General features: G+C 43.1%; 1 protein-coding gene across 1 annotated transcript in view; it reads right to left on the bottom strand.

Moving 5' to 3' along the window:
- Nucleotides 1-2,323: 2,323 nt before the first annotated feature.
- Nucleotides 2,324-25,798, bottom strand: part of SLC2A12 (solute carrier family 2 member 12) — a 51,622-nt gene continuing 28,147 nt past the window's right edge. Inside the window, 4 exon segments of the mRNA XM_024551883.4 lie at nucleotides 2,324-3,537; nucleotides 3,539-3,614; nucleotides 9,486-9,618; nucleotides 15,054-15,176. Of these exon segments, the coding sequence (XP_024407651.1) occupies nucleotides 3,481-3,537; nucleotides 3,539-3,614; nucleotides 9,486-9,618; nucleotides 15,054-15,176 (389 nt within the window). The 3' untranslated portion in view covers nucleotides 2,324-3,480.

A 25,798-nucleotide genomic window follows, 5' to 3' on the forward strand; every position in this document is an offset into this window, starting at 1 on the left:
GTTACCAAATATCAAATAGGATTTTTTTCTTGCAGGTTAGAAATAAAAAAATGTATATAAATTCTAGGGAACCAGAGTAGAACTTTACAGATTAAGCATAGTATTTTATGTTGCTAATTTAATATGATAGAAAATGTGAAATATCTTTTAAAAGCTACAAAATTATAGTTTTAAAAAAAGAAACCTCTTGCCTACAAGATGAATACGAGAAGAAAGCTGTGATGGGGCGGACCTCCCATGCACCTTGGTGTTCTGGGAAGACTCAGCCCTAGTTGTAGGAAATCATCTTAGGTTGGCGCACCAGGCTCTACGAAGTCTTGTCAAAAGTTGGTATGTTGTGCTGTTTCAACAGGAAATGGTCTGCGAGCCGCCTCTGTGCCACAGTTCAACTTGAACTTGAAAGCCATTTTGCAAGGTCCGTCTTTCCCCTTGCTGTGTCTTATTTAATGGAGCTAAAGAATGACTATTCGGTACAGAGGATAGCTGCTCTTAAAGTTACAGTAAACAGCGTGTGTGAAACAGTGGCTGTCTGCCTCACCCAGGAGCCCAGGAGCGGTGATTCAGAATCAAGCTGCCAGTGTGCTCAGTGTGTTTATACATCTATACTAAACACACAACCAGCAGTGATTTCACCTGGGAAACGAAGCTGAGCCCAGAATTACATTAGCTTCTCAGTAGAGACAATATTCCATCACAATCGTCCACAAAAACCTGAATTTCCAAAATGTTTGAAACCATTGTGACAAATTGCAGTATCTTAACCTCCATATTCTAGTACATTTTCTTTACCATATCGTAAAATCTTGAAAACTTAGCTTAAGCACTGTACTGAACAATACATATCGTTTTATATTTCTCTTCATGCCTTCCCCTACCCTGCTTTTCACTCTCATAAGCTTGGTTGGGGCGGCAGGGGGCGGGGGGTGCAAAGGCTAACTTTCATATTTGTTGTGAAAAACTTAATTGTGATTTTCAGACTTCTCTTTTTACATTTGTGTTTATTTGTTTCATTTAAAGTTCCAATAGGATAGGTAACCACATAAAAGAATAAAAGTTGAAGAAAAAGTTGTAAGTTCTGGAAACACTTAAAAATTTGAGATTTTCCACTTAACTTTAATTAACAGTAATTACTAAGTGACCTCTTCTTTTGTTGTATTCCCAAAAAAGAAACGTGGACAAGGGGAAAAACATGATTATGTGGCCCAGCTACATACCCAGAGGTCATAACATTGTCAGTATTCGAGTGACTTGAAAACTAGGTCGATAAGTGAGTGGCTCATCGGAATGCTGTCTCGGAAAGACGACGGCATTCTTCGGACGGGCTCTGGTTTCAGGGCTGCTGTCCGGGCGTCACGGGGCGGAGGGCGTCTGTCCTGCAGGACCCACAAAGCCTAGCAACGCTCCTGAGGAGTGAGCGTGACCGATGTCTTCTGCTGGCTTCTCACAAGTGCTGCAAATTCTTTTATAAATAAAAACTGCATATAGACAGACAAATTATAAGTATTTCCCCTTTTTATTTTTGAAAACCAAAAAGCTCTGATTGGGAGTGTATTGGGTAAAATTAGTTTGAAGGTAGAATCATGTAGATTCAGAATAGTGAAAAAAGCATTTTAAGATTCTGAAGTGAAAATCACTAGTAATAAACCTAATAGGTTTGAAACACTTCCCTGCCCATTAACAGTGAATGACTAAGAAACACCTAAAGTATATATAGCGTTTGAACTTCAAAGAAAACATGTAATTTTGTTAAATATCTTACATTCTGTGATAGTTGGCAAAGGGAAAAAGTTACATTGATTATCTTAATTTTTTTTAATCTCAATATAATTTCATGAAGATTCATAGTGAATTTCTTAAAGTGAATTTCGACAGAATACACTTCTCCTACCGAAACAAACGAGAGGGGGGAAATGCAGGCTCTGATTTGCTATGACGAGCACCGTCACAGAACTGAGATCTCTAGTCTCCTTTTCTGATAACCCCCGGCCAGTGTTCATCAACACAGTGCATTTCAGAGCCACGGCTTTCAGTCGTTCTGCATCTGAGAATACGGGCTTACTATTTCTTCTATCAGTCTTCCTCTTTGTTACAAGCAAACGTGGTGCATCACGTACCCTTATATCCAACTTGGGACAGTGTTACATGCCAGTAGGAAAATTCCAAGCTAAATAGAAAGGGTTTTTGTTTTTGACTCAGGATTCTCTCTTCTTCACGTGAATCATATTTTTGTATTCATTTACAAGTTAGGTTCGTTCCTTTAAGTTTTTTGAGTGTCTTCCATAGTTTATAATATATATTAGTAATTTACTGAATTGCTACTTAGGTGGTTTGAGATTCTTTATTGTAAGTTTTCTATCCTATCTAAACTCGATTAGTAAAATGCCTCACCAACTTCTGAAACTTGAAAGACGCCCAAGAGAGCAACCCATGATTGCGTGGGTCAAACCGAAGTTTCTGGTGTAGCTGGTGATCTCGGTCTCTTCAGAGAGGAGAACGTAGTGAGGGGCTTGTCCTGCTGTCCGAATGTCATCTGTAGTGTCTGCAGTCACCGGCAAGTCAGCATCAGTCGCAGCCTGCCTGTGTGCCAGCCTGAGGTAGTGATAATCCTGAGGAGTGCGAAGGATTGCAGGGAACTATGGGTCACTGTAAGTTATGAATGCCTTACAAAGAGAACTGTGTGAGCTTGCCTAAGAAGTCGAATCGAATTGCTTAGACATTTGCTTAAGTAACCGAATGGCCTGACTCCTGATGTTGTACAAACAGCTACTTCTAAATAAATATGGTCCCAAGAATTTCAAGTTGTCCTTTCTATTCATATGTTTTAAATGGATGGGAAGATGCTTATTTTTCTCAGCTATTGCAGAATTGCTTCTCACATTATTTTATGATACTAATAATGACATTCATAAAAGATTTTGTATTACATTATAGTTCATAGTTCCTTAAAAAGATGCATAATCCTTGTACCTGTTAAACTAATTAGAAATTATCACTAAAATCCGAGCCAAGAACCTTTCTGAATCTAGAATATATATGCAATTGTCCACAGTATGTCCTGGTTCTTTTTTACACAAGACCCAGTGCAAGTAGTGTCTCGGGGTGGGGGGTGGGGGACAAACTATAAGCTTGTGTTTAGACTACTTAGCATCTGAATAATAAAGCTGCAACTAGTCTGTATACAGATGCATCTTAAGGCAAAAGGGGATCCCATCACTAGCTCAGTCTTTCAAAGCTGCTCTGTGAAAAGGTGGAAAGTGTTGAGACAGACAGCGTTTTGTTTTGTTTAACCTGGTGTCCTGCCCAAAGTAATAGATGCTTGGACCTTACCCCTCATTTACCTATTGTGGGTGAAGATTAAAGGTGGTCTTCATAATTTCAGAGTGTCCCTTTGAAACTAGCTCCACGACACTAAAGGCAAAACCTGGGAGTGGCCAACGTGTACGGGTAGGAGGACATCACACTGAGTGTTCTTGCACCTCGTCAGCATTTACAAGGTCCGGGCTGTCCCCTACACTGCGAGAGCTGCTCTTGAGGTTTTTCTTTTTTGGAGTTGTTCTGACGCTAATTCCTCTTGGTGATGACTCATAAGACAAATGTTGTTTTTCACATAGTTCCTGAAAGAGAAAGAGGCACTAATGAAAATGTCGTTCTTGGTTTACAGTACTTTAAAAAGTGCACGGGCTATTATTTTTTTTAAATCCCTCTGGGCTTTAATGTTTTAGCTATGCAAAAACAATTTTTTAAAATTACAGCGTCTTGATGTATCATAAAATTCACTATACCACAGAACAGGGGTCAGTCGTGCAGCAGGTGAGTGTGGGGCGTCTTTTCAGAACAGGGCGTTCCTGTACACGGAGGAGGATTCCAGGCATAGTGTTGCCTAGCGCCTACGGAGGCAGCATCCCGGGTCCTCTCATTTTCCTCCATTTCTCAAATTCTACCAGTATGCCTCTAAACTTTCTACCTACATAATCTGATTCTTGTACTGTTCCCTTACTCCTGCATCAACAAATTTTTCTATAGGATTATTCCCCTTGGTAGGAAAATAGGCTCTAGTATTTTACATTTATTAAAAATGAGAGAAGTTCACCTTTGAACCTTGCTCCCTGTTCAAATATCTTTTTCAGGAATTTAACAAGTTAACAGACCACGATGTGCCTGGTACTAGGGTAGGTGCTTTGGGTAGAGAAGAAAAAGACTCCTGCTTTCAAATTTCAAGGAGCTTACATTTTAATAGAGGGGGTAGCACATAAGCATAGGATTCCAAGTGGTGAAAATGCTAATGAGAAAGGTAAGGGGGGAGGGGGAAAGAGGACACGGTGGGGGAGGGGGTTGTCTATCATTCTGCGGGCATCTCTAAAGTGGTAACATTTGATCTGAAACTGGAATGAAGATGGGGAGGGAACCAAGCGAAGAACTGCCAGTAAAGTATTGTACTTTCGGAAAGACCAATATAGCTGGAGCACGGCAAGTACATGCAAATGGGATCAAAAGACCTTTTTTTTTTAAGATAGGACAAAAACCTGCCAGGTTTCTATGCTAATGAGAAGTAGAGATCCAGTAGAGAGGTAAAATAGGGATGATGCAGGGATGAGCAAGGAGAATCATCGGAGAACGTCCTAGAGAAGAGGAAGGGGGTGAAGGGTTTGGCTTCACATAGAAATGATGGAGCTGAAAGAACAGGGAGAAATGGTGGTGTATTTGGATACAGATACCAATGTGGGGGTTGATGTCTGAGGTTATGGACGTTCCCTTGTGACTGTCCATTGCCAGGAGCAAGGCCATCAGAGAGGGTGAGGAGGGTTGTGGAGATGGGGAGGTTTCCAGAGAGAGGCGCTATTGAGCAGTTGTCCAGGAGAGAGGCGGTTAATGGACTAGGACCCGTGTAATAGCCAGGCAGCACCGAGGGCCACTTGAAGTCAGTGTTCTTAATGGGAAGTGAGACTCAGCCTTATCCCTGTGTGCTTTCTTAGCCAGGTTCCTCTGCATGACTGCAGAGGTGCATATGGTAATCCTTAAAATGTAAATTGGATCACGTCATTCCTATGCTTAAAATATTTTAGTAGCTTCCCATTACACTTAGAATGAATCCAAACTCACTCAGCTTATAAACCCCTACACAGCAGTCTAACGACTTTCTAACTGAATCTCAGAGATTGCAGCCCGCAGATTTCTTTTGGTTCCTAGAGCAGGTTAAGTGTTTCCGGTTTATCCTTTGCATTAACTGTCTCCTCTCCCCGAAATCTCCTTTTCCCTGTCTTCGCAGAGTTGGCTCTTGATTATCACCCAGATTTTATCTTAAATATTACCTCTCAGAGCAATTTCTCAGCTCATTCAATCAAAAGTAGCCCCCAATTACTATTTGTATCTGTGCATTTTTGTCCATTAATTGTAGCACGTGGAAGATGCCTAGCACATAATGGATACTCAGCAAATATTTACTGAATAAATGAATTTGGATGGAGGAAGGAAGGAAAGGCAACATAAAATTAACTATTAAAAGTGAGAAATAGGCCTCAGAACTAAAATATTTACAAAACAAGAACTTGTTCGTTGCTGTCTGTTTCCACCTAAATTGGAGAAAACAGCACATGTGGCCAACTCCTGTTTTGCGTTTGTAACTTGTACGGCAGAAGTTAAAACAAAACCCTTTCAAATTACATTATTGCTGAAATCCTTCCTGACCTCTCAGCTGAGTCACTGTTTATTTTATAAGAAACTTAACAATCTTGGAAAAACACTTATTTTCTCAGGCTGGTAGGAATAGCAGTGAAAGGACCCAACTCCAATGCCAGAAAGGAAAATGTTAAGCAATGGGTAGTATCAAATTTGAAGTTAAGTTGATACAGTTTCCATTCTCCTTAGCAAATCATTGGGATATACACATTTCCCTGGTGATGAAAATTGATTCATTGTTTTCTTAACTCCTAAATTCACAGACTCCCTTAACTCAGCGGTGTCCTTCCCACGCAGTCTTCAAATTCACTTCAGCTTCCGTGTCCTCGCGAGTTCCCTGGGCTTTCTGCCACCCCACATGTACTCCCATAGTTCAATAACTTCAGTGCCATTATGTATTTTATTGTTATTTCTGTCTCTGACATTTCCTTCCAGGGGAGCTTGTTTAACATGCATATTTCATACATACTTTGATCAATCTATACAATTCAGGCTGCTTACATTTTCATTTCTAAAGCTATTGCCAACTGGCTGCTTCAAGCCAAGACAAGCCCCAGCCTCTCTAGTTAGTGTTGCATAAATAGGAGTTCGCCAAGATTTTTTTTGAAAGCAACTTTGTTTCCGGCCTGCCGTCAGGAATGGGCTTCGCCACATGGATACACCCAGCAGATACTGCTCCTCCTGCTATGAGCGAGTTTCAAGTGTGGGATTATTTTGCCACCTCATCTTTTATAATTCTCTGCACCAATGCCCTTATCTGGTCTCGTTCATCAATACCAACCTCCCAGAACTTGTGTAGTCTGTCCAGGGGTCGGCAACACCTTGGTTTTTAGATCTCTCCTGCTTTGCAATTTATAACTTCTTTGGAGAGGGTCTGGATTTAAGACTGAGTGATTGCGTGACTCAAAAATAACAGACATATGATGCTTTCAAAAACATTTCCTATTTCAGAGTCCTACTAATTTAGACAGATTCCTTCCCTGCCCCATACTTTGACAGAACTGTTTTGTTCCGTTTTAGATCACGTGTTCTTAGGGAATGTCTTATTCTGCAGATCCACTAGATAGAAAGATGGGCCTTCCTTAATTAAGTTTTGCCTTTCAAATTTTCATTTGGTTTGCTGTTTGATACATGCTGACAGCCCTCCTGTGAAAAAAATTGATCTAAAGGTTTCTTAACTCATCCAGAACATTCTGCCTTGAAGTTAAACTTCATAAGAAAGAGTGCGATAGGGAATGATAACAGGGTTGCTTCCTTCGATTAACTCATTAGTGCTTTCTCCCTGCCTCGGTTTTTTAGCTAGCATTGCTCACAAGGGTTGTAACAAACCTTTATTTTTAAAGAACTTTTGTCCCCCCCCCCCCCCCCGAGTAGATGGGCGGCTCAAAAGTGCATGTGCAGAAGGTGGGGCCCCATAAAACCAGTGAAACTTCAGCCCAGGACCCCTCGCCTGCACAGCCCCTTCCAAGCCCCAGAGTCACGTGGATTTTGCATTCAAAATTTGTAATATTCTGCTGCAACTGGTCCTTCGAAAGCTTAGACTCCACAAAATGCGATCTAGTCCTGCCTTAGGTGTGTTGAAGACCAAATCTATTTCTCCACCGTAGGCATTTCTCAACTCCTGCTCCCAGCGAACACTTGCCTTCTTTTCCCTCCCCTGGTGTGTTCTGCTGGCAGCTCACACACGGTCCGCACAAACTGAACTCAGTGCTGCCCCCAACCCTGCCACAGACTCTTGCCTCCCACACCTGCTCTTTGTCCTGCACTGGGTCTCACTCTAATGAATGTTGCATGGAATACTGGCTTAGTTCTGTAAGCTAGAGAGACCCCAGTTTCCCCACTCCCTCCGCTGCCTCTCCCAGCTCAGCTCCGAGCTGTGTAGGTTCTATCCCTGCGCCCCAGGCAGCCCCTTAGCTTCCTGTCTGACTCCTCCAAACCCTCTTAGTCTCCCTCCTTCGGCATCTCCCCTTTCCATTTGCCAGACTTTGCCAAAGTGCCCTTCAGAAATCTGGTTCCTTTTCTCCCCTGCCCAGCTGTTCGAATCATGTCACTCTACTTTCCGGGTAAAATCCAAATTCTTTACCAAGACCACGAGGTCTTCCCTGACCACTCTCTGCCCTGTGCTCTGGGCTCGTGTCTCAGTCCCCAGCTCAGCACCCACCCTCTTCATTGCACACGTGAGTGTGGGGGCCTCTTCGTGTGATCCCCCCTCTGCCTCCCCCACCTTCCTCCTAGCCCAGGGGGCCCTCTCAAGACTGCGCTGGCGTTTTCTTTCTCAGGGAGCTTTTACAGGTGAAATCCTCCAACGTACTTCTCTTGTGCCTTCCGACCCAGTGCATTACAATGGGCTGTGTTCTTGACTGCCTCTTAAATAAAGGAAAGAAACAATGGATTCTTTCTCTCCTGTACCTTCAGTTCTTTCCTAGGACAGCCCCTAGGAGACTGTCAACAAAGGGCGAGATAAATAGCAGCTGAGGTGGTGGAGCAGGGAGTGTGCCAGGCACAGCCCGTGGGTCTCACCTATCTGAACACAGACCTCTCCCTCCTCCCGCTGCACAGACTGGAGATGGAGTCACAGCCTGTGACCCACAGGGCCACTGCCTTCCTGACCATGGTATTTCTCTTTGTAAATGAATGTTTCGTTTTACTTTTTGAAAACAGGGCCTTATCTTTATCAAAAATTAGCCCTACAATTTGACATTCAACTTCCAGCTTGAATGAAGAGAGAAGTTTTTCTGCTTACTAAAATGGCATGTTTCTAAAATGCTAACCATTTAAAAGTAAAAAAATTTCCACAATCTTGCTTACTGTGCACCCTGATAAACTGCGATTAACAGTTTGGCCTATCAAATATATATTTCAAATATATATATATATTGTAAATATATATGCCTACCAACATTTCAGGGTTACTATTCCTTCAGATAAAAGCTGAAGAGCCACTGTGCCCACAGTTTCTGTACAATCATGCCTTTGTCTCTAGTGGACTGAAAGTATCTTCAGAAGAGAGTCACAAACTATAAATACGCAGTTTCCCCCCGTTTTATTAAACCCAAGAACAAGGATGTCCGCGTTTGCAAGTCTCGGGACTGAACCCTGGGAAGAGTGACAGGCTCTCCTTCCTTCTCGGCCCCCATGCAGCACCCACTTTCAGGCCTGTTTCAGCACTTAGAACGTGAGTTCTGCCACCAAAGGAGCAGGAGTTTTCTGCAGCCTACTTCTTCTGAGTTAAAGTGTTAAAGTAACATTTCCATGTGAAATGTATTCAACTGCTTTCTAAATGCCTATTCACCCAAGAAACTCTTCATCTTTCTTAAGCTTACTTTGCGCCGTATTTGGAATAATCGTAAGACATTTAAGCCTGAGTTTCCCTGATAACCCTAGCGCTAAAAGCGTTGAGGCCCTAAAGAGACCAGCAAGTGTGATAAAGATGAAGAACTGAAGCCCCAGTTCTAGAACAGGGTGAGCCTAACATACCAGGACCTACACCGAACCCTAAACAAAAGTCCCCTGGTGTCAGGGTTGAGGGGAAGCTAGGGAGATGGGAGGGGTTCTTTGATCATTGTTAAAAAAAGAGATTTGAAAATTTACTTGTGAAAAGCACTGATTATTCTAATTCCTTGACTGAGTCACCCAAACTGAATACATGACAGACAAACTGGAATTATAGTTGAGGTACGGTTGGTTCCAATCCAAACCAAAGGGAATATCCTAAAATAAATTCAAATATCATTATGATTTAGTCGTGTATAAAAGCTGCACCTCTGACCAAGGAGCGCTGTTCGGAGAGCAATGCGCACCATACTTACGCTTTTGCCAGCTCCATTGATATTTGTTCCAGAGAGCACCCCTTCGTCTCGGGTATGAACACAGTGACAAACACCAGGGCCGCCACACTCATGATTGCGTAGGCAAAGCACACCCATGGCAGTCCGATGAGGTCTGCAATGGGTGAAAGAAACTGGTTAGGAGTGTGTTTTGTGTTGCTTCGGTCTCACTTGTGGACGGCCCCTTCTTAGAGCATGTATAAAAACATGGACTTTCAAACACTCAGTATCCTGGGAAATAGCCGTACAAATGCAACTATAGCCAGCCTCTGAAAGTTTCATGTTTACAAACTGCCCCAGCTCTCTCTGGTAGAATAAACAGCAGTCTTGTAACTGATGCACTTTAAATCCAATGCTATCTTTTTGGTGAGTATGCTTTTCTTTTTGCTCCTTGCAAAAAGAGAACCTGAAACAACACAGATACATGTAAGGCGGCAGGTAAAATATCTGCTCTCTCTCCTTGTGCTGCGCGATTCCTCTCTGGGAGTCACTGCTGTAGCAGTTTGGTTTCTATTAGTGGACATTTTAAAGACATATTGATACAGATGGACTTTCTTGGAACAAACTCACCCTTCTTTACTCTGATTTTTTTAATTGATTTTTTTAAGTAGCCAAACTCTTGGTTTTATTATTTATTTATTTTTAAATATGTTTATTGATTTTGAGATAGAGGAAGGGAGAGAAGGAATGGAGGAGAAAGGGAGAGAGACGTCGATTGGTTGTCACCCATATGCATCCCGACTGGGGATCGAACCTGCAACCTGGGTATGTGCCCTGAGCAGGAATCGAACTCCTAACCTTTTGGTGTGTGGCACAACACTCCAACCAACTGAGCCACACCAGCCAGGGCCTTCTTTATTTTGAACTGAATAAGTTATTTCATGTTGGCAATAGTTTATCATTTAGTAGCTAGTGTATTTGCAATGCTTCTTCCTAGATTCAGAGAAAAAAGTGATAATGGTTCTAAGAAAAGACATTCACTTGCTCAGTTGCAGCAGCAAGAAGCCGGATGGATCTCAGTTGCCAGCCTAGTTTTCCCTCTGACCACTTCTAGCCAAAGGCATCATCCCTTTGTAGTTACTGACCAAGGTCAAGGTACCTTAATTGGTGAGAGATGCCCCCTGTGCACTGGACCCTACACTTGCATTGGGCCAGACCTGGCTCAGCAGCAGAAGGTCCAGTGTGGCAGGGTGTAGCGAGCAGGAAGCTGGCTCTTTCTGAACACAGGCTCAGACTAACCACACACAGGCTGGAGCCCTTAACAGCTGCAGCCACAAATCACGATGGGTCGGTCAGGAAAACTTGACCAAATAGTTATATATGAGGCAGTTCCTTAAATGCAGTGTGGAGGGAGCTAAGCACTTTAACCACCGGTCAGCCCGTTGTGCAGGGAAAAGCAGGAAGGAGGAATAGCGGGGCTCTTCTCTGGGGTTTTATTTATACGGATTCTTCTGTATGTTTCTTGACGCTTTGCCCAAGTGAATGCTTAATAAATAGTGCTTGTAGACTTTGTCCTTCTTCCCTTCTGGGGCATAAAACCAGAATATAGAAAGTAAAAAACAAACAAACAAAAAGCCCAAAAGGTGGTCTCATCAAACTTGTCCCCTAATCTGTTTGAGTGCTTTCAGTAACAGGGGGTTCACCGCTTTACAAAGACTCTCTCTGCACGGTGAGCCAGCCCTGCCTGTTAAAAAGCTATTCCTTACTAATTTCTAAGTGCAAGCCCACCTTTCAGAACTGGGGTTCAGAGATTCTGCTTTGTCTTCCCGATCAGCTCTCCCCATCCCTTCTGCAAGACGGCACTCCAATATCTCTGTGTGCTTCCTCCCCTTCCTCGAGCATCCTCTGTCTGAGTCAAACACTCTAAAGTCTTACAACTGTTCTTCACAAGTCATAATGTTAGGACGAGTGTCTCATTCTTGTTTGTCCTAACATCAAGCTCATTCAAGGTGTGGGTCATTTTTACTAAGTGCTATCCTTGCTTAATGTTAAAATGTAGCACAGTATTTTGCAGACTAGCTGTGAGGAGGAAAATCTGGACAGGAACCCAATCTAGTAAGTGTAGCAACATGTAACTGACCAAATAGAGTATATAAGCAATGGCTAAGCCCCCCTTCCAGGAGGCAGGAGCTTTGGATATCTATCCCCTGTCTCCTTTACTTGCTGCAAGTAAGTAAAACTATCTTGCAACAAATATGTCTCACACGCCTCATTCTTGAATAGAACACCCAAGAGGTGAACCCCTTGAGCTCAGTAGCAATAGGTCACATGCCCATGTCATCCATTTGCACTTAGTTGGTGAACAAAATGCAATCCTTAAAAGATTTAAACAGCCTTCTTCAAACACTGTACTCAGAGCCTGCTGCAGCCGGTCGTGAGCACTGCAGAGTAAGTCTGTCTCTCTGGACCACTCTGTTTGCTGATAGAGCTGAACTCGCAGTACAAAGGTTGGTGTCCAAGGGCTTGCCGCCTTCTATCTTTTACTTGGAAAATTAATTTTTATTTATCTATTTGTTAATTTAATTTTATTTTATTTTATTGACTATGCTATTACAATTGTCCTGATTTTTCTTCCCCCTTTGCTCCCCTCCACCCAGCACCCCCCAATCCCTCAGGCAATCCCTCCACACTTGTTCGTGTCCATGGTCATGTGTGTAAGTTCTTTGACTGCTCCATTTCCTATACTGTACTGTACATACCCACGGCTATTCTGTAACTACCTATTTGTACTTCTTAATCCCCTCACCTCTCACCCATTCTCTCATACCCACCTCCTATCTCTTTATCTTTAATCTTTGGCGTGATTTGGACTGGGCCTCTTTGCATCCATCTTGTTTGGGACTCTCTGTGCTTCCTGGACTTGCATGTCTATTTCCTTCACCAAATTAGGGAAGTTTTCTTTCATTATTTTTTCAAATAGATTTCCAATGTCTTGCTCTCTCTCTTCTCCTTCTAGCAGGCATGAGAAGCAAATATTGGCTTGCTTAAACTTGTCCCAGAGGCTGCTTACACTATCCTTGTTTTTTGGGGGGGGGGATTCTCTTTTCTTCTCATTGTTCTAATTGGTTGTTTTTTGCTTCCTTATGTTCCAAATCATTTATTTGATTCTCGGCTTTGTCTACTCTATTGTTGTTTCCCTGTAAATTGTTCTTTATTTCAGTTACTGTATGCTTTGTTTCTCACTAGATCTTTTTTATGCTGCTGAGGTCCTCACCAAGTTCCTTGAGCATCCTCATAACCAGTGTTCTAAACTCCGCATCTGATAGATTGCTCATCTCCATTTTGATCAACTCTGTTTCTGGAGTTTTGATCTGTCCTTTCATTTGGATCGTGTTTGTCTCTACATGTTGGCAGCCTCCCTGTATTTCTTTCTATATATTAGGTGGAGCTGCTTTGACTCCTTTTCTTGGTAGTGTGGTCTAATGTAGTAGGTGTCCTATGGGGTCCAATGACACAGCCTCCCCTATCACCCAAGCTGGGTACTCAAGGCATGCCCCTCATGTGGACTGAGTATACCCTCCTCTTGTAGTTGAGCCTTGGTTGCTGTTGGCAGGTCAATGGGAGGGATTTACCGAGGCCAGTCAGCTGCAAGGACTGGCTGTGACTACTACCCACCAACCTCCAACCCCTGTGGAGGATCAGCTGTGCAGGGGCAGGGTGGTGCTGCTCCGACATGGTATGTGGCTGTCCACTGGGTGCACTGGCCCTGGGGTTCCCTGGGTGGTTCAGGCCAAGGTCAGCCTCCACCTGTGTTCTGCCCAGGGCCACCCTACATGAGCTATAAAGCAATCTGAGATGGCTGCTCCTTGTGCTGGGCTTGGAGATTCCCAGGCGAAGCCAAATTGGGAACCTAGGCTGGCTGTTGCTAGTGCCGGGCCTGGAGCTCACCGAGGCCAGCTGTTGCTTGTTTGAGAGGATTTAAGAAATTGTGCAGTATGATCCATGACCAGCCATTCATTTGGAAAAACAGCTTGGGAGGGAATCTTGGCCTATTTCTAAAAAAGTATGAAGTGCACAAACATTTTAAAGTTTTATATAAAAAACTCACACCATGTTTGTTTAACAACTCCAAAAGTTCCAAAGTAGATGTGCTTAAAAAAAGGGGCTGACAAGATTCAGAAACACTAGACAGATGTATAGATACCTACACTGTTTAGTGTGCATCCACTTTTGAAAATTTGCATATGATGTATGCGTATTATTCACATTTTCCAAAGGTGTTATAATTAGTTTTTTATACTTTGGATCATGACCCAAATACAAAACTTACAGTTGATTCGTATGTGTCTTAAAATCTGAAGGTTTTATCTCCATTTCTCCTCCCCTCCCCGCTCTCCCCCGCACTTCGTAGTTTTAATGGAGGAACTGGGTCAGTCGTTTAGAAGCTCTCCCGGGCAGGGTTTGCTGAGCGTTGTCATATCACTTGACTTTCTGTCCTTTGCGCTTCCTGTAAACTACTATCTGGATCTAGAGGCCTGAGGAGATTTGGATTTTGTTTCTTTGTTTGCAACCTTTATACATATGTATATCTATGTATAAAGGAAAAAAGGAAAGAAAGAAGCCTTAGCTCCTTGGTCAAGTTTGGAGGATGCTGGGGAGCCACCTCATTATTTCAAAAACCAAAAACTGAGGAGAAAGCTTTCCTTTCTCATATGACCCCATATGTCAGGGTAGGCAAAAAAACTATTAGTTATCAGAAACTCCTTCTAACAGTTACAGAAGAAATTTCTCCTCGGAGAAGCAGCTCAGATAAGAATTCGGAAGGGAGGAAATAATGGACCTCACAGTGAGCCTCCTGGAAGGAAGCGGCGGGCAAAGCAGGAGGCAAGCAAACAAGATGAGCCTCTGATGGCAGGACACACACCATCACCTGTGAAGGAGTTTGCAAACAAACAACCAAGAAAGTCCAAATCTGAAAACTCTAGATCTGGACAGCAGTTTGCAGAGAACACCAAGGACAGAGGTCGTGCTATATGACGACAATTGGCAACACCCCCCTCCCCCCCGGGGAAACTACAAAACGAATGACCCAGTTTCTTCATTAAAGGTATAAAGTAGGGAGGAGGGATGAGAAATGAAGATGGAACCTACAAATTTTAAGAGACATATCCATCAATTGTAAGTTGTATATTTGGATTGTGACTCAAACAAACAAAATATAAAAAGTAATTATAAGACTCTGAAGAATGTAAGCATAGACTGTATATTGATACCAAGGATTTTTATTAATATTTTTAAGTTGATAATGATATCGTGGTTATCATTTTCAAAGGTCTTATCTTTTAGAGATTCATGATGAAATTTTAGGACAAATGGCATTCTGTCTGAGATGTGTCTTAAAATAATGTGGGAGGAAGAGCAGGTGAGGTTATAAATTAATTAAGGTTGGCAACTTTAAGTTGGGTGGAGGTACATCAGGTTCCTTGCTACTCCCTCTTCTTTGGAACGTGCTTGAAAATATCTGCAGTGAAATGTTTTCCAGGTGAGTGTGCTTCACATTAGTCCTAACTGAGAACACAAAGACACTCAAGGAAAAGGACACATCCTTACCAGTCACCGTCAAAAACGTCAGAGAGATGAGGAGGTTGATGCCCCAGTTCATGCTCGAAGTTAAAGCCATGGCTTGTCCCCTGATTCCACCGGGAAAAATCTCACTGAGCACCAGCCAGGGCACTAGAGGGAAAGGCAGAGGGGGTGGGGAACAACAGAATGATCAAAAAGCCATCAAAACTGAGGGGCAGCCCACGGCTCTCCGCCCAGGGTGTGCAGGATTTGTGGTTGGAGAACAGGGCCATGTGCTTTCTCCTTACCTCCAGCCAAGTGAGAAACCCTGAGAGAGCCTGAGAGTGGCCCCAGAGCAGGGGCAGGGATTTAAAGTGCTGTAGGTGACACGGGTCTGACAAATGCAAATGAGAGGGGCAGTGGGTGAGGCCACCTACCTAGCACAGAACCTCCGTGTCAGCCCCTAGCTCTACCTGCTCTGCCTCTGGCCCCTTTTCTTGAATCTCCTTTGCCCCTGACCTTGGAAAAATCCAACATCATAGCTACTGAGCAGGTAGGAAGTAAAAGTAGGAGGGTGTGCAGAAGGAGCTGGCTACTCTCACTTCTACTTGGGCTTCCTGGCCTGGGCAAGCTAGTTATAGCCAAGTTCTAATTTCAATAGAGCTCTGAGGTTTGATTAGTGTACCAGATTAAACACCCAAATTTCTGGAACACTTCTGGGCATGAAAACTGATCAGAGAACTTTTTATTATCTGAGCGTGACAGGGAACCTTATAGGACCTGGCCAATGGAATTAGAAAGTAGAGGAGAAAATTAACTTGTCTCCTGCTCTCAGCCAATCAAACCAAGTTTGTCTAATAGATTGGCTGCCAGTTCCTACAATGGGCTGAGCACTTCACAAACCTCATTTGATCCTCAGAAAATCTAAGACGAGAACTATTACCATCCCTCTTTTATAGAAGAGGAAACTGAGGCATAAAGCAGTTCATAGTCAGCCAAGGTCACGGGGCTCCTATGTGGTCACGGGGTTTCTAAGTGGCAGAGGTGGCATTAAGCCTGGCAGTCAGTCTCTGGAACTCATGCTTTTTAATCACAATGCTGGCTCAACGAATATTTGTTAATGAATAATAAATGTGGAGTTCAAACATGTTTAATTCTGAGGAAAGGAGGATTTAGGAGTTGCCCCAGCCTGGCTCACAGCTAACTAAGTCACCTTGTGTTGCAAAGCCAGCATTTATATACCAACCAGCTGCATTGTCCTAGCCCAGAGGAGGCAGAAACAAGAGGCCAGGAGAGACCCCACTGGCCGGCAACCACATGGCCACCTAAGACAGAATCAAGCAGTGAGCTGTGCTTCTAATTTAACAATGTCTTCACCACACTGTCACTCTCTGCAGAGAAAACATCCTCTCATAGTAAATTTGCTGCCTTAAAGTAAGAAATATCAATTAAGTAATAGAAGAGGGCAGGAAAAAACACGTTTTTCTTGATTAGCTTCTCCAAGTGAATCTACGTAGGGTTACTTTTAGGGCCTGGAAGAAAAGGAACATGGTTATTATTGTTCTAATCAATAGGGAATTCAGAAACAAAATTGCTTACCCCTCCCCTCCACTTCCTGCCCCAAAGTCCCTCGTTAGGTTCTTTCAGACTCTGTCCTTAGAGGTAACCTTGCTTTGAGCTTTGCAAGACTGGGGCTCTGTCTCTGAGTAGAATGATAGCTGCAAAATTCTGGTAAAGCCTTTGTAATGACCTGTCCTTGGGCAAATACAAGATAAAATTATGTAAATCTAACTTTTTGAAGCTAAACAATCTCTGCCACAGAGCAATCCCCCGTGTCTCTCCTTGCCGTGGGCAGTTCACATGGCTCAGCGTGGAGCAGGGGTCCTGGTCACCTTTTGCTCTGGCAGCTGGAAAAAGGAGGTGAAGGAAGGGACACTCGTTTTTTTGTTTTAATGGAGGAATTAGCACAGGTTTGTGTGACCTACTTCCAGCCCCACCTCATCGCCTCCAAAACCCCTTCTTCCCCTTCCCCACCTTTCACCAGGATGGCCTCTCGGAATCATGTGGTGGGGGTTTGGGAAAATCATGGCTGTGGCCGTCACTGCCATGCCAGCCTCGGACGAGCACGAGTTGGTCCTGCTGTCACGGAAAGCAGTGGGTCTCGCCCACAGCAAGATGGGATGGACCCACAAAGTACCAGCAGTAAGTGCTCAGTCTGAACGGCCTAGGGCTTGCCTGAGAGCACCCGGGGTCCACACTGACCACCTCTCCCAGGCCTCTAGTCAGTGCAGCACCGAGCCGGTCCTTGGGAGCTCTGACCAGGCCGCGAGCAATAACTGACAATTCAGCGAGAGGTTTCCCTCGGTCTCGCGTGAACATTTGTCAGGCAAACCTTGCACGTGACCGTTCCAAAGATAATGTATCATTGCCAAAAGCTTCTGTTTGTTTTTAGAGAGGATTCTAAATTCTTTCTAAATTCTACTTCTAGAAGAAAGGATTCAAGAATCGATGCCTGGATTTGTCTAATGGACTGGATGCTGCAGCAACTGAGAAGTGGGTTCCACAAGGATGGTTCACCTCCTGGTATGGGGCCTGCCGAGTCAGAAGTACGGAGAATGTTATTTCAACTATGGTTTCAGAGCCAAAAAGTCACAGGTTTTCAGATCCAGAGAGAATGAAGTAAAAGTCAAAATGCTGCTTGCAGCGAGAGAGAGCTTACTGAGGGGGTTAGAGCTTTTCCAAGGCAAACTTAGGAGAGAGACAGGGCCAGAATCTCACCGCCTCCGTGCGCCCTGGGCTGCACATTGAGTGCCCTAAACAGAAGAAACACCGAAGCTTTGTTTCAGTTGGTAAGTAAGGAGCACAAAGGGGTATGCTGGCACCTGAGGACTGACTATTTGGCTCTCTATAATGACAAGAGTAAAGTTCTTCAAATCACTGTTTTCTCTAATGATCTGGCCTAATTCCTTCTCTAAGGAAAATCAAGTTATTGCCACGTGCTATAGTAAAGACGTGCTGGCTGTCTCTGGCTGTCCTGTTTATCCCCTGCCCTGATGAAGGGCCCACAGGAGATGATGCTATGTGCCCTTTGCTCGTGAGGAATCTAGAGTGTTAGAGACGCAGTGAACACCGACAGGGAGCGCAGCCACCGCAGTTCAGCAGGTCCTGAAACAATTCTCCCTGACCCCTATCATTCTACCTTCAACCCCATCATCTACCTTCAACCCCATCTGAGGTAGGGCTACCCACTTCAGAAATGTACCTCTCTATAGATGTCAGAGTCGGCACTTGCCTGTAAGGCCTTCTCTGTGCTGCGAAGATGGAGGATATTTTAGATTTGTGGGGAGATAACCGCGCACAGATGCTGGAATTCACATTTCACTTTGTGTTAAATCAGGCTGCCAGTCCGAACTCACCCAGCCCTGATGCAGTCTGCAGGCGGTGTTTGGCTGCACAGAGTGTCATAAAAAGACCACGAAGGACAGCTATGCTCCCAGTCTCTGTGTGCAGGGGAGGACATGGACGGGCATTCGCAGGAGCAGTCCATGGAGATGACTGAGCCCTACCACCTGTGCGCTGCCATGCCTGCCTGCCCCTCCCGGGCCCCACCGCAGTGCTCCCACTGAGGCTTTCGGATTCAAACCTGCGGCTCTCCAGGCACAATTTCCCTTTGGTTTGAGCTCTTCCTGCCCCACTTGGCGTGGTGGCCCCAGGAGGTTTGAAACTCTCATGGAGATCTTGAAACTCTTACCAGAAAATTCCTACCGGCTTTGGAGGAAATTCTATGCTTAGGCTGCAGAATGTTTATTCATTCAACAACTCGATTTGCCCCGGAGCAAGGGGCCTACACTTGGTCTGAGTGAAGCCAACTCCTACGGCTTCTATCGCCTGTGCAAGTAGCATGCAGCACACCTCCCTCTGTCTCACTGGTAGGGGCCACTTACCCGCACACTTGAAAGGGCGTATGCCCACTCCCTGCCAACCAGGTGTTGAGATTCTGGCCTCATAAGTTCCCTGAGTGGGAACATTACATTCCTTGAAGGGTATACTCCACCACAGGCCACCACCTTCAACATCAACAAGGATGTGGGAGCTTTGATGTATTAATTAATTGTTTAGTATTCTCTCTTGGCTCAGTCTCTTTGAGTTTTGTTCACTCCTGGCCTTGTAGAAGAAATATTTCATTCAAGAATATAACATTGCATTTCTTAAATAACAAACCAAGACATTCCAGGGTGAATGTTGCTTGCTTCTAGAATAACATGATACATTTCTAAATGCATCTACTCTAAATAGTTGAAATTTATTGTTCTGAAGAATAATGAAAATAGATGGAGAGTGAAGAAATTTTATAATAGTAGAGTCATCAGTTTTTCAATTAACAACAAAAGTTATTTGTAATATCAGCTGATAACTTGAATAAGTCACCCTTCAGTTTTATTGAAAGCAAACTATTGAAAATATCTAGGCTTATGAAAGGATTATTATCTAGTTATTAGAGGCATTTTCCCACCCCATACTTACACTAATTTTCTAATCGTCTTTTTAATGAGTTTTCTGAGGTTTTGATAATGTGTGACGTGTATCACAAGGTTTCTGATGGGTAGCAGTGCTTTCTTTTAAGAGGGAGCCACGTAACTAAGGAGAGGAGAAAAAGAAATGTTAAAGAACAGATTTTTTGAAGTTGAAATTGATTTTCATTGAAGTATGGTTAAAGGAATACTTTGTACAGTGAACCCCGGGGGTATGCATATCCTAATTGGCAGACCACTGAACTAGAGTTCAAAATGAAAAGAAGAAAAAGAAAAGCAAGAATTACAAGAAATTGGGCATTTTGGGTTTAAAATAGAACATAAGTGTCATGCTTTAGTTGTAACATTTTATTTTGTGCTTTTTTCATAATTGATGCTTTGGACTTCAATCAGGAAAGTATTGTAGTTTTTAATGTTCCTTGGAAAATTCTTAACCTTGTGTTCTGGAAAATAGTAAAGGGGAAAAAAAGTGAATGCTTAAGTTTGTGTATTATTTTTAAATGACTGTATTATGTTTTCTGGTTCCTTTTTTAAAAAGATTTTATTTATTTATTTTTAGACAGAGGGGTAGGGAAAGAGAGAGAGGGAGGGAAATGTCAGTGTGTGGTTGCCTCTCAAACACCCCCCCCGTCCACTGGGGACCTGGCCTGCAACCCAGGCATGTGCCCTGACTGGGAATTGAACCAGCCACCCTTTGGTCCACAGGCTGGAGCTCAATCAACTGAGCCACACCAGCCAGGGCAAGTGCTTGTGCTTATGAAGATAGTGTTAAAACCTTAGCATAGGACTAGGGGTGTGCTGGGCTGGAGCAAACGTTCGACACTGCATGAGGTGAACAGATGGTGACAGAGCTGATGGCATCATCCCACCACGTGCGCAGCTGTGCTCTCGCTCTTGCAGTGTTAGGCTCTGGTTCTGTAGGTGCAGCTGCCTCACCATCTAACTCCAGAGAGGAAGGTGGGGTTTCATTAGCTACAGGCACATGATGCCTTTCGGTTTTTCCTCTTTCGTTTGGGCGTAAATTGAGTGTAACCATCCAGATACTACTTTTTTTATTTTGCATTATTTTAATGAGTAACTCCAGAGAACCAAATAATTCACCACTTTAATGAAAATGATCTTTAACTTAATTAACTAAAAAAAAAAGGAACAGTAGCAGTGTGAATATTGGTAATAACTGAAACCTAAGCTTTAAATGAAAAAAAGAAAAGATTGGCAAGATCTTAAAGGTGGACACTTACCCTTAACACAAACCCCGTCTGTGAACATGATTGTGTAATGGCTGCATTTGATAACAAAACTCTCCTGTTCAAGGAATAATTCGTGCAACACACCTTTTCTCTAAAGGTGTGCAATGGTCACAAGAACTGTGGGAAAGGATGGTGAACACTAACAAACCCTTTGACTATGATGGTTCCAACAGCAGGGGCCTGGGGTCTAGAGAGAAATATGAAGGATATTAAAATCTCTTTTGAAACATTTGATGTCCTTCTGATCTGTAAACTCCTTTCCTCTCAACCCAATATGTAGCTAAATAAAGTTCTAAATTATAACCTACGGTTCCACATCCCTGGAACTGTCATAATCGTTAACTATGCAAACGTCATGTGAACAATTTCTTTTTGAAGAGCCAGAGTTATTCAGGTATACACCCTCAATTTAAGTGTTATGGCAAATGAGCCTTTTTCTTCCTATTGATACCCATCTTCCAAAAGGCTGATTAAACTCCGTAAAACCAAACCAAACAAAGCTAGGCTCTATAATCTTTGAACCTTAAAAATTTCTAGTTTCTTGTTTAAAACAGAAAAACAGCCTTTTCAGGACAGTTGATGTGAGAGATAATTCTCTGTGGGTCTCTTGCATCTCTGCATATCTGACCATCTTTGTCCAGGCTACTTTTCCAAGGATGTTTGTTATACGAACAGCCTTTGAAGACACATGTAGTGTCTTATCTGGAGCATAGGTGTGTTTAGTATCCAGTCAATTAAAGATAAAGTCTCCCTGCAGAAAATAAATCAAGCTGGTTTACTGTCTATGATAAAATATTTGGGTACCCTAGCCTGGGGTTCCTCTTCTCTAAAATAACCCATCATGTGTGTTGGTGTCATCTGACCCTCTTCATGTGGCCTTGTGGATATTGGGGCAGGGTGTGGTGCAAATCTGATCCCCTGGCTATTGTTACTGCAAGGAGCAATAAAATGGTTCTTTGTCTCTGGTCAAGCAGTCTTTTGCCAATACCCATAAAACTGTGACAGGCCAGCTTGCTACCTGGCCAGTGGGCTAACGTACCATCCAATTTGCAGTTCTTGAGACTTTGATTACTTGTGGCTATGGTGTGATTTTTCTGCAAACATCTTTTATTCCTATTATGAACTTTGGACTGCCCATTCATATCTGAGGAATTTAATGGGACTCTTAAGCCTGAAATAATCCACTCAAATATTTCTATAAGCTCTAATGCTAATTAAGTAAGCAAAAACAACCCCCAAATTTCAGGTTCATATTTTCACATGTTTTTCTTTGTAAAACCATGAAAGAATTACCTTAAATTATTTTTGGCAAAAAGTCAAGTTTAAAAACATTCAATTATTAAACCAAGGTAGTAATAACCACCCCATGATACAGCTAATCTCAATTTTTTTCCCCAAGGGAAGGGCTGAGTCTCCTATTTGGAGAAAGCAAAGAGATGTTTGGAAATGAATATGTTGCCTAACACTGTTAAATTTTTAAATGACCTTAATTCTAGTACATTTAAAATGTGAACTTTCTTTGGTCATCAGTTGACATGGAGATGGCCCTGAGTTCTGAACTGAGTAACTTTACTCAGATGTAATTGTTGGTCAAATGTCCATAGGGTTCTGCACAAACCCCATCTATGTCGCATTCCCTAGATTCACGCCAGAGGACATCAGGATGTCCCAACCTCAGACAAGAGAGAGAAAAAGCTTTCATCGCAGAAGCTGAGAGAGTTCCAGAAACATCTCTCTTTTTCTGAGATGTTTTTGGCTCGTCTGGCAAACAGTTATTGAGCCCCTCTCTTGCGGCAGGCCCTAGAAAACAACAGGGAACAGGACAGTTTTTGTGCAGAATGGGACACCGAGTCAAGATGGGTCGTACCCGTTTAGAAGAGTGGACCTTGGATGCTCCTCAGGCAACATCACATATTTCACCTATCACCAAAGACGTGGGATTTTCTGTACAACCTGTCTGACTTTCTAGGAAGCTTTCTTTACTGTTGGTCATCCAGAACTGCACCACACTTCAAGCCCCGAACATATTTTTTTAGTCTCCACCCAACTAGAATGGAAGGTGCGGAGGGCCACGGCGCGGTAATTCAGCATGAGGCTAATGAAGCAGTCCTGTGTGTCCCGGCACGACTTAAGCAAAATGCCTGCTGAGGTCAATGCTGGCATTATCAGAACTATCCTTCTCAGTCTGGCCGTAGCTAGATACTTAGCAGCACTAAGAGCTACATGTATTGAGTCCATGCTGAACCCTGGACACTAAACTAGGTACTCTTGGTGCAGATTGCTTCATTCACCCCCACAGCTACAGTGAGACCGACAGAACTGCTCCACTTTCTGGGCAGGAAAACTGATGCCTACGGAGATGAAGTGGCCTGCCCAAAGTCCTACCTGGTGGAGCTGGGACACAAAATGATGCCAAAGCCTCATCCTAATACAAACACCACGTTACACAGCGTCCATAGGCTTTTTGGCTGTTCTCCCAAACCTTCAACTCACGTCCTCCTCAAGGCCATTTGACCTGCTGTTCTCCCTGCTTAAGACACTTCCTCCCAAGGTTTCACATCAAGCTGTGGCCCAAATGCCACCATCCCAGAAAGGCCTTTTGTGGCCAACCTATCTGAGATAACCCTTCTCCAAGCAAGCTCTTTCATTTATCCTTCTTCATTTCTCTTTGTCACTCTTACCTCCACCTAAATTTTAATGCTCCTCTCTCCTGAAGTGGTATTGTGCGTGTCTTCCTGTTCTTGCTTATCGCCTGTCTGCACACTAGTTCCGTGAGGGCCGGGCGTGGATCTCGCTCAGCCATCCCTGACTCTCCAGCATGTGGCGCCACGCCCGCTACCTCGTGGGTAAGCAAGACACAGGCGCTGGTTGAGTGACTGAATCAATGAGTCCCAAGTCTCTCTCTCTTCTCGTTTGTCCCTCCAAGATGATTTCTTGCTGGAACTCCTGCTTATTTGGCAGAAAAGATTGGGAGAGGTGATTGGGTGTCACCTGCCTTTCGGTTTCCAGCCTAAGGTTCTGTTTGAATGTGTGAATACAAAGGTAGTTAAAGGGTGGCAGCCATAGACTCATAACTGAACTTAACATGTGACCTTGGACAAGTTCCTTGTATTTGCTCATAATGAAAACACTTGAATCATGACACAGAAGAGGAGGTTAATTAATTTACAGACATAGGAATTTGTGGATTTTTTAAAAGTCCTGGTAATTGTTGCAAACAGAACAGCCAGACACATTTTTCTAAGTTACAGTGACTATTTTAAGAAGGGCTGGGTTTCTATGTAAGTGTCACCTCAAATGAACTCATGAGATAGTAACTCTATGCCTTGTGCTCCTGCTGATCTCTGCTTCACCTTTAAGACGCGAGTAGAGTGGTGAGAGAGGGCATCCTTGTCTAGTTCCTGATCTTAGTGGGAAAGCTCTAAGTTTTTGTCCATTGAGTGTGATGTTGGCTGTAGGTCTCTCATATATGGCCTTAATTATGTTGAGGACTGCTCCCTTTATTCCCACTTTGCTGAGTGTTTTTATCAGAAATGGGTGCTGTATCTTATCAAATGCTTTTTCCGCATCTATTGATATGATCATGTGATTTTTGTCTTTGCTGTTGTTGATGTGATGTATTATGTTTATTGATTTGCGAATATTGTACCATCCTTGCATCCCTGGGATGAATCCCACTTGGTCATGGTGGATGATCTTTTTAATATATTGCTGGATGCGGTTTGCTAATATTTTGTTGAGAATTTTAGCGTCTATGTTCATCAGCGATATTGGCCTGAAGTTTTCTTTCTTCGTTGTGTCTTTATCTGGGATCCAAAAACTATGGTATATTTACACAATGGAATTCTACGCAGCAGAGAGAAAGAAGGAGCTTATACCCTTTGCAACAGCATGGATGAAACTGGAGAGCATTATGCTAAGTGAAATAAGCCAGGAAGTGAGGGACAAGTACCATATGATCTCACCTTTAACTGGAACATAAGCAATAGAAGAAAAAAGCAAACAAAATATAACCAGAGACATTGAAGTTAAGAACAATCTAACAATAGCCAGGGCGGGGGTGGGGGGTGGGGGCGGGGATAGTGGGAAGAGGGTATTACAGGAACTACTATAAAGGACACATGGACAAAACCAAGGGGGAGGGTGGAGAGGGGGGAGGGAGGTGGGTTCACCTGGGGTGGGGTAGAGGGATGGGGAGAAAAGGCATACAACTGTAATTGCATAACAAAAAAAAAAAAAAAAAAAAAAAAAAAAAAAAAAAAGACGCGAGTAGAAGGAAACCCGCAGGCGGCTCGGAGCCCCCACAGCGACAGGGCTCCTGTGCTCGCTCAGAAGCCTGAACCGCCTTAGAAAAATAGTCCGTCTTTAAAAGTAGCTAAAATGGTGATCGAGACCACCCCCAAAACTGAGGGGAGTAAGGTTAATACTCTGAACATATTTTGAAGTGGAAGATCAGATATGAAAAACAAACTGTTTAATAATAATCTCCAATAAAAACAATGGAGTATATGTCCTGATTTGATTTGATGGAAGAATTTTAGTATTAGTCACAGAAAAATGCAGAGAAGAGGTTCATCACCTCTTTGGGCCATGAACCCCTTCAGCAGGCTGCGGAAGCGTGTGGATTCCTTCTTAGAATAACATCATAAACGCATAGAAAACAATATATGAGATTACTTGGTATCCAATTTGTCTCTCCTTCTGAGTTCCAGATTCTGGGGCAGCCCTGTTCTTTTACAGTTAGGGAAATAGGGCACCACAAAGTAAAATAATGTAGGACATAAGACTTTAACCTAAAAATACAAACACTCCTTTGGCAGAAGGAATTATGGTAGATTTAATACAAGTAAGGAATGTTGTTCTAAGCCAACCCATATTTGAGAAGGTTTAATGAAAATGGTGTAATCTTGCTTTCAGTTTTACTTTAGAACAGCAAGTGCCTTTTCTTTTATACCTCTATTTACAGGAAGGATTTGCTTTATTACAAGCAATCAGCTCTCTAAATAAAATA

Source organism: Desmodus rotundus, chromosome 11 (genome assembly GCF_022682495.2).
Source record: "Desmodus rotundus isolate HL8 chromosome 11, HLdesRot8A.1, whole genome shotgun sequence".
Lineage (NCBI taxonomy): Eukaryota > Metazoa > Chordata > Mammalia > Chiroptera > Phyllostomidae > Desmodus > Desmodus rotundus.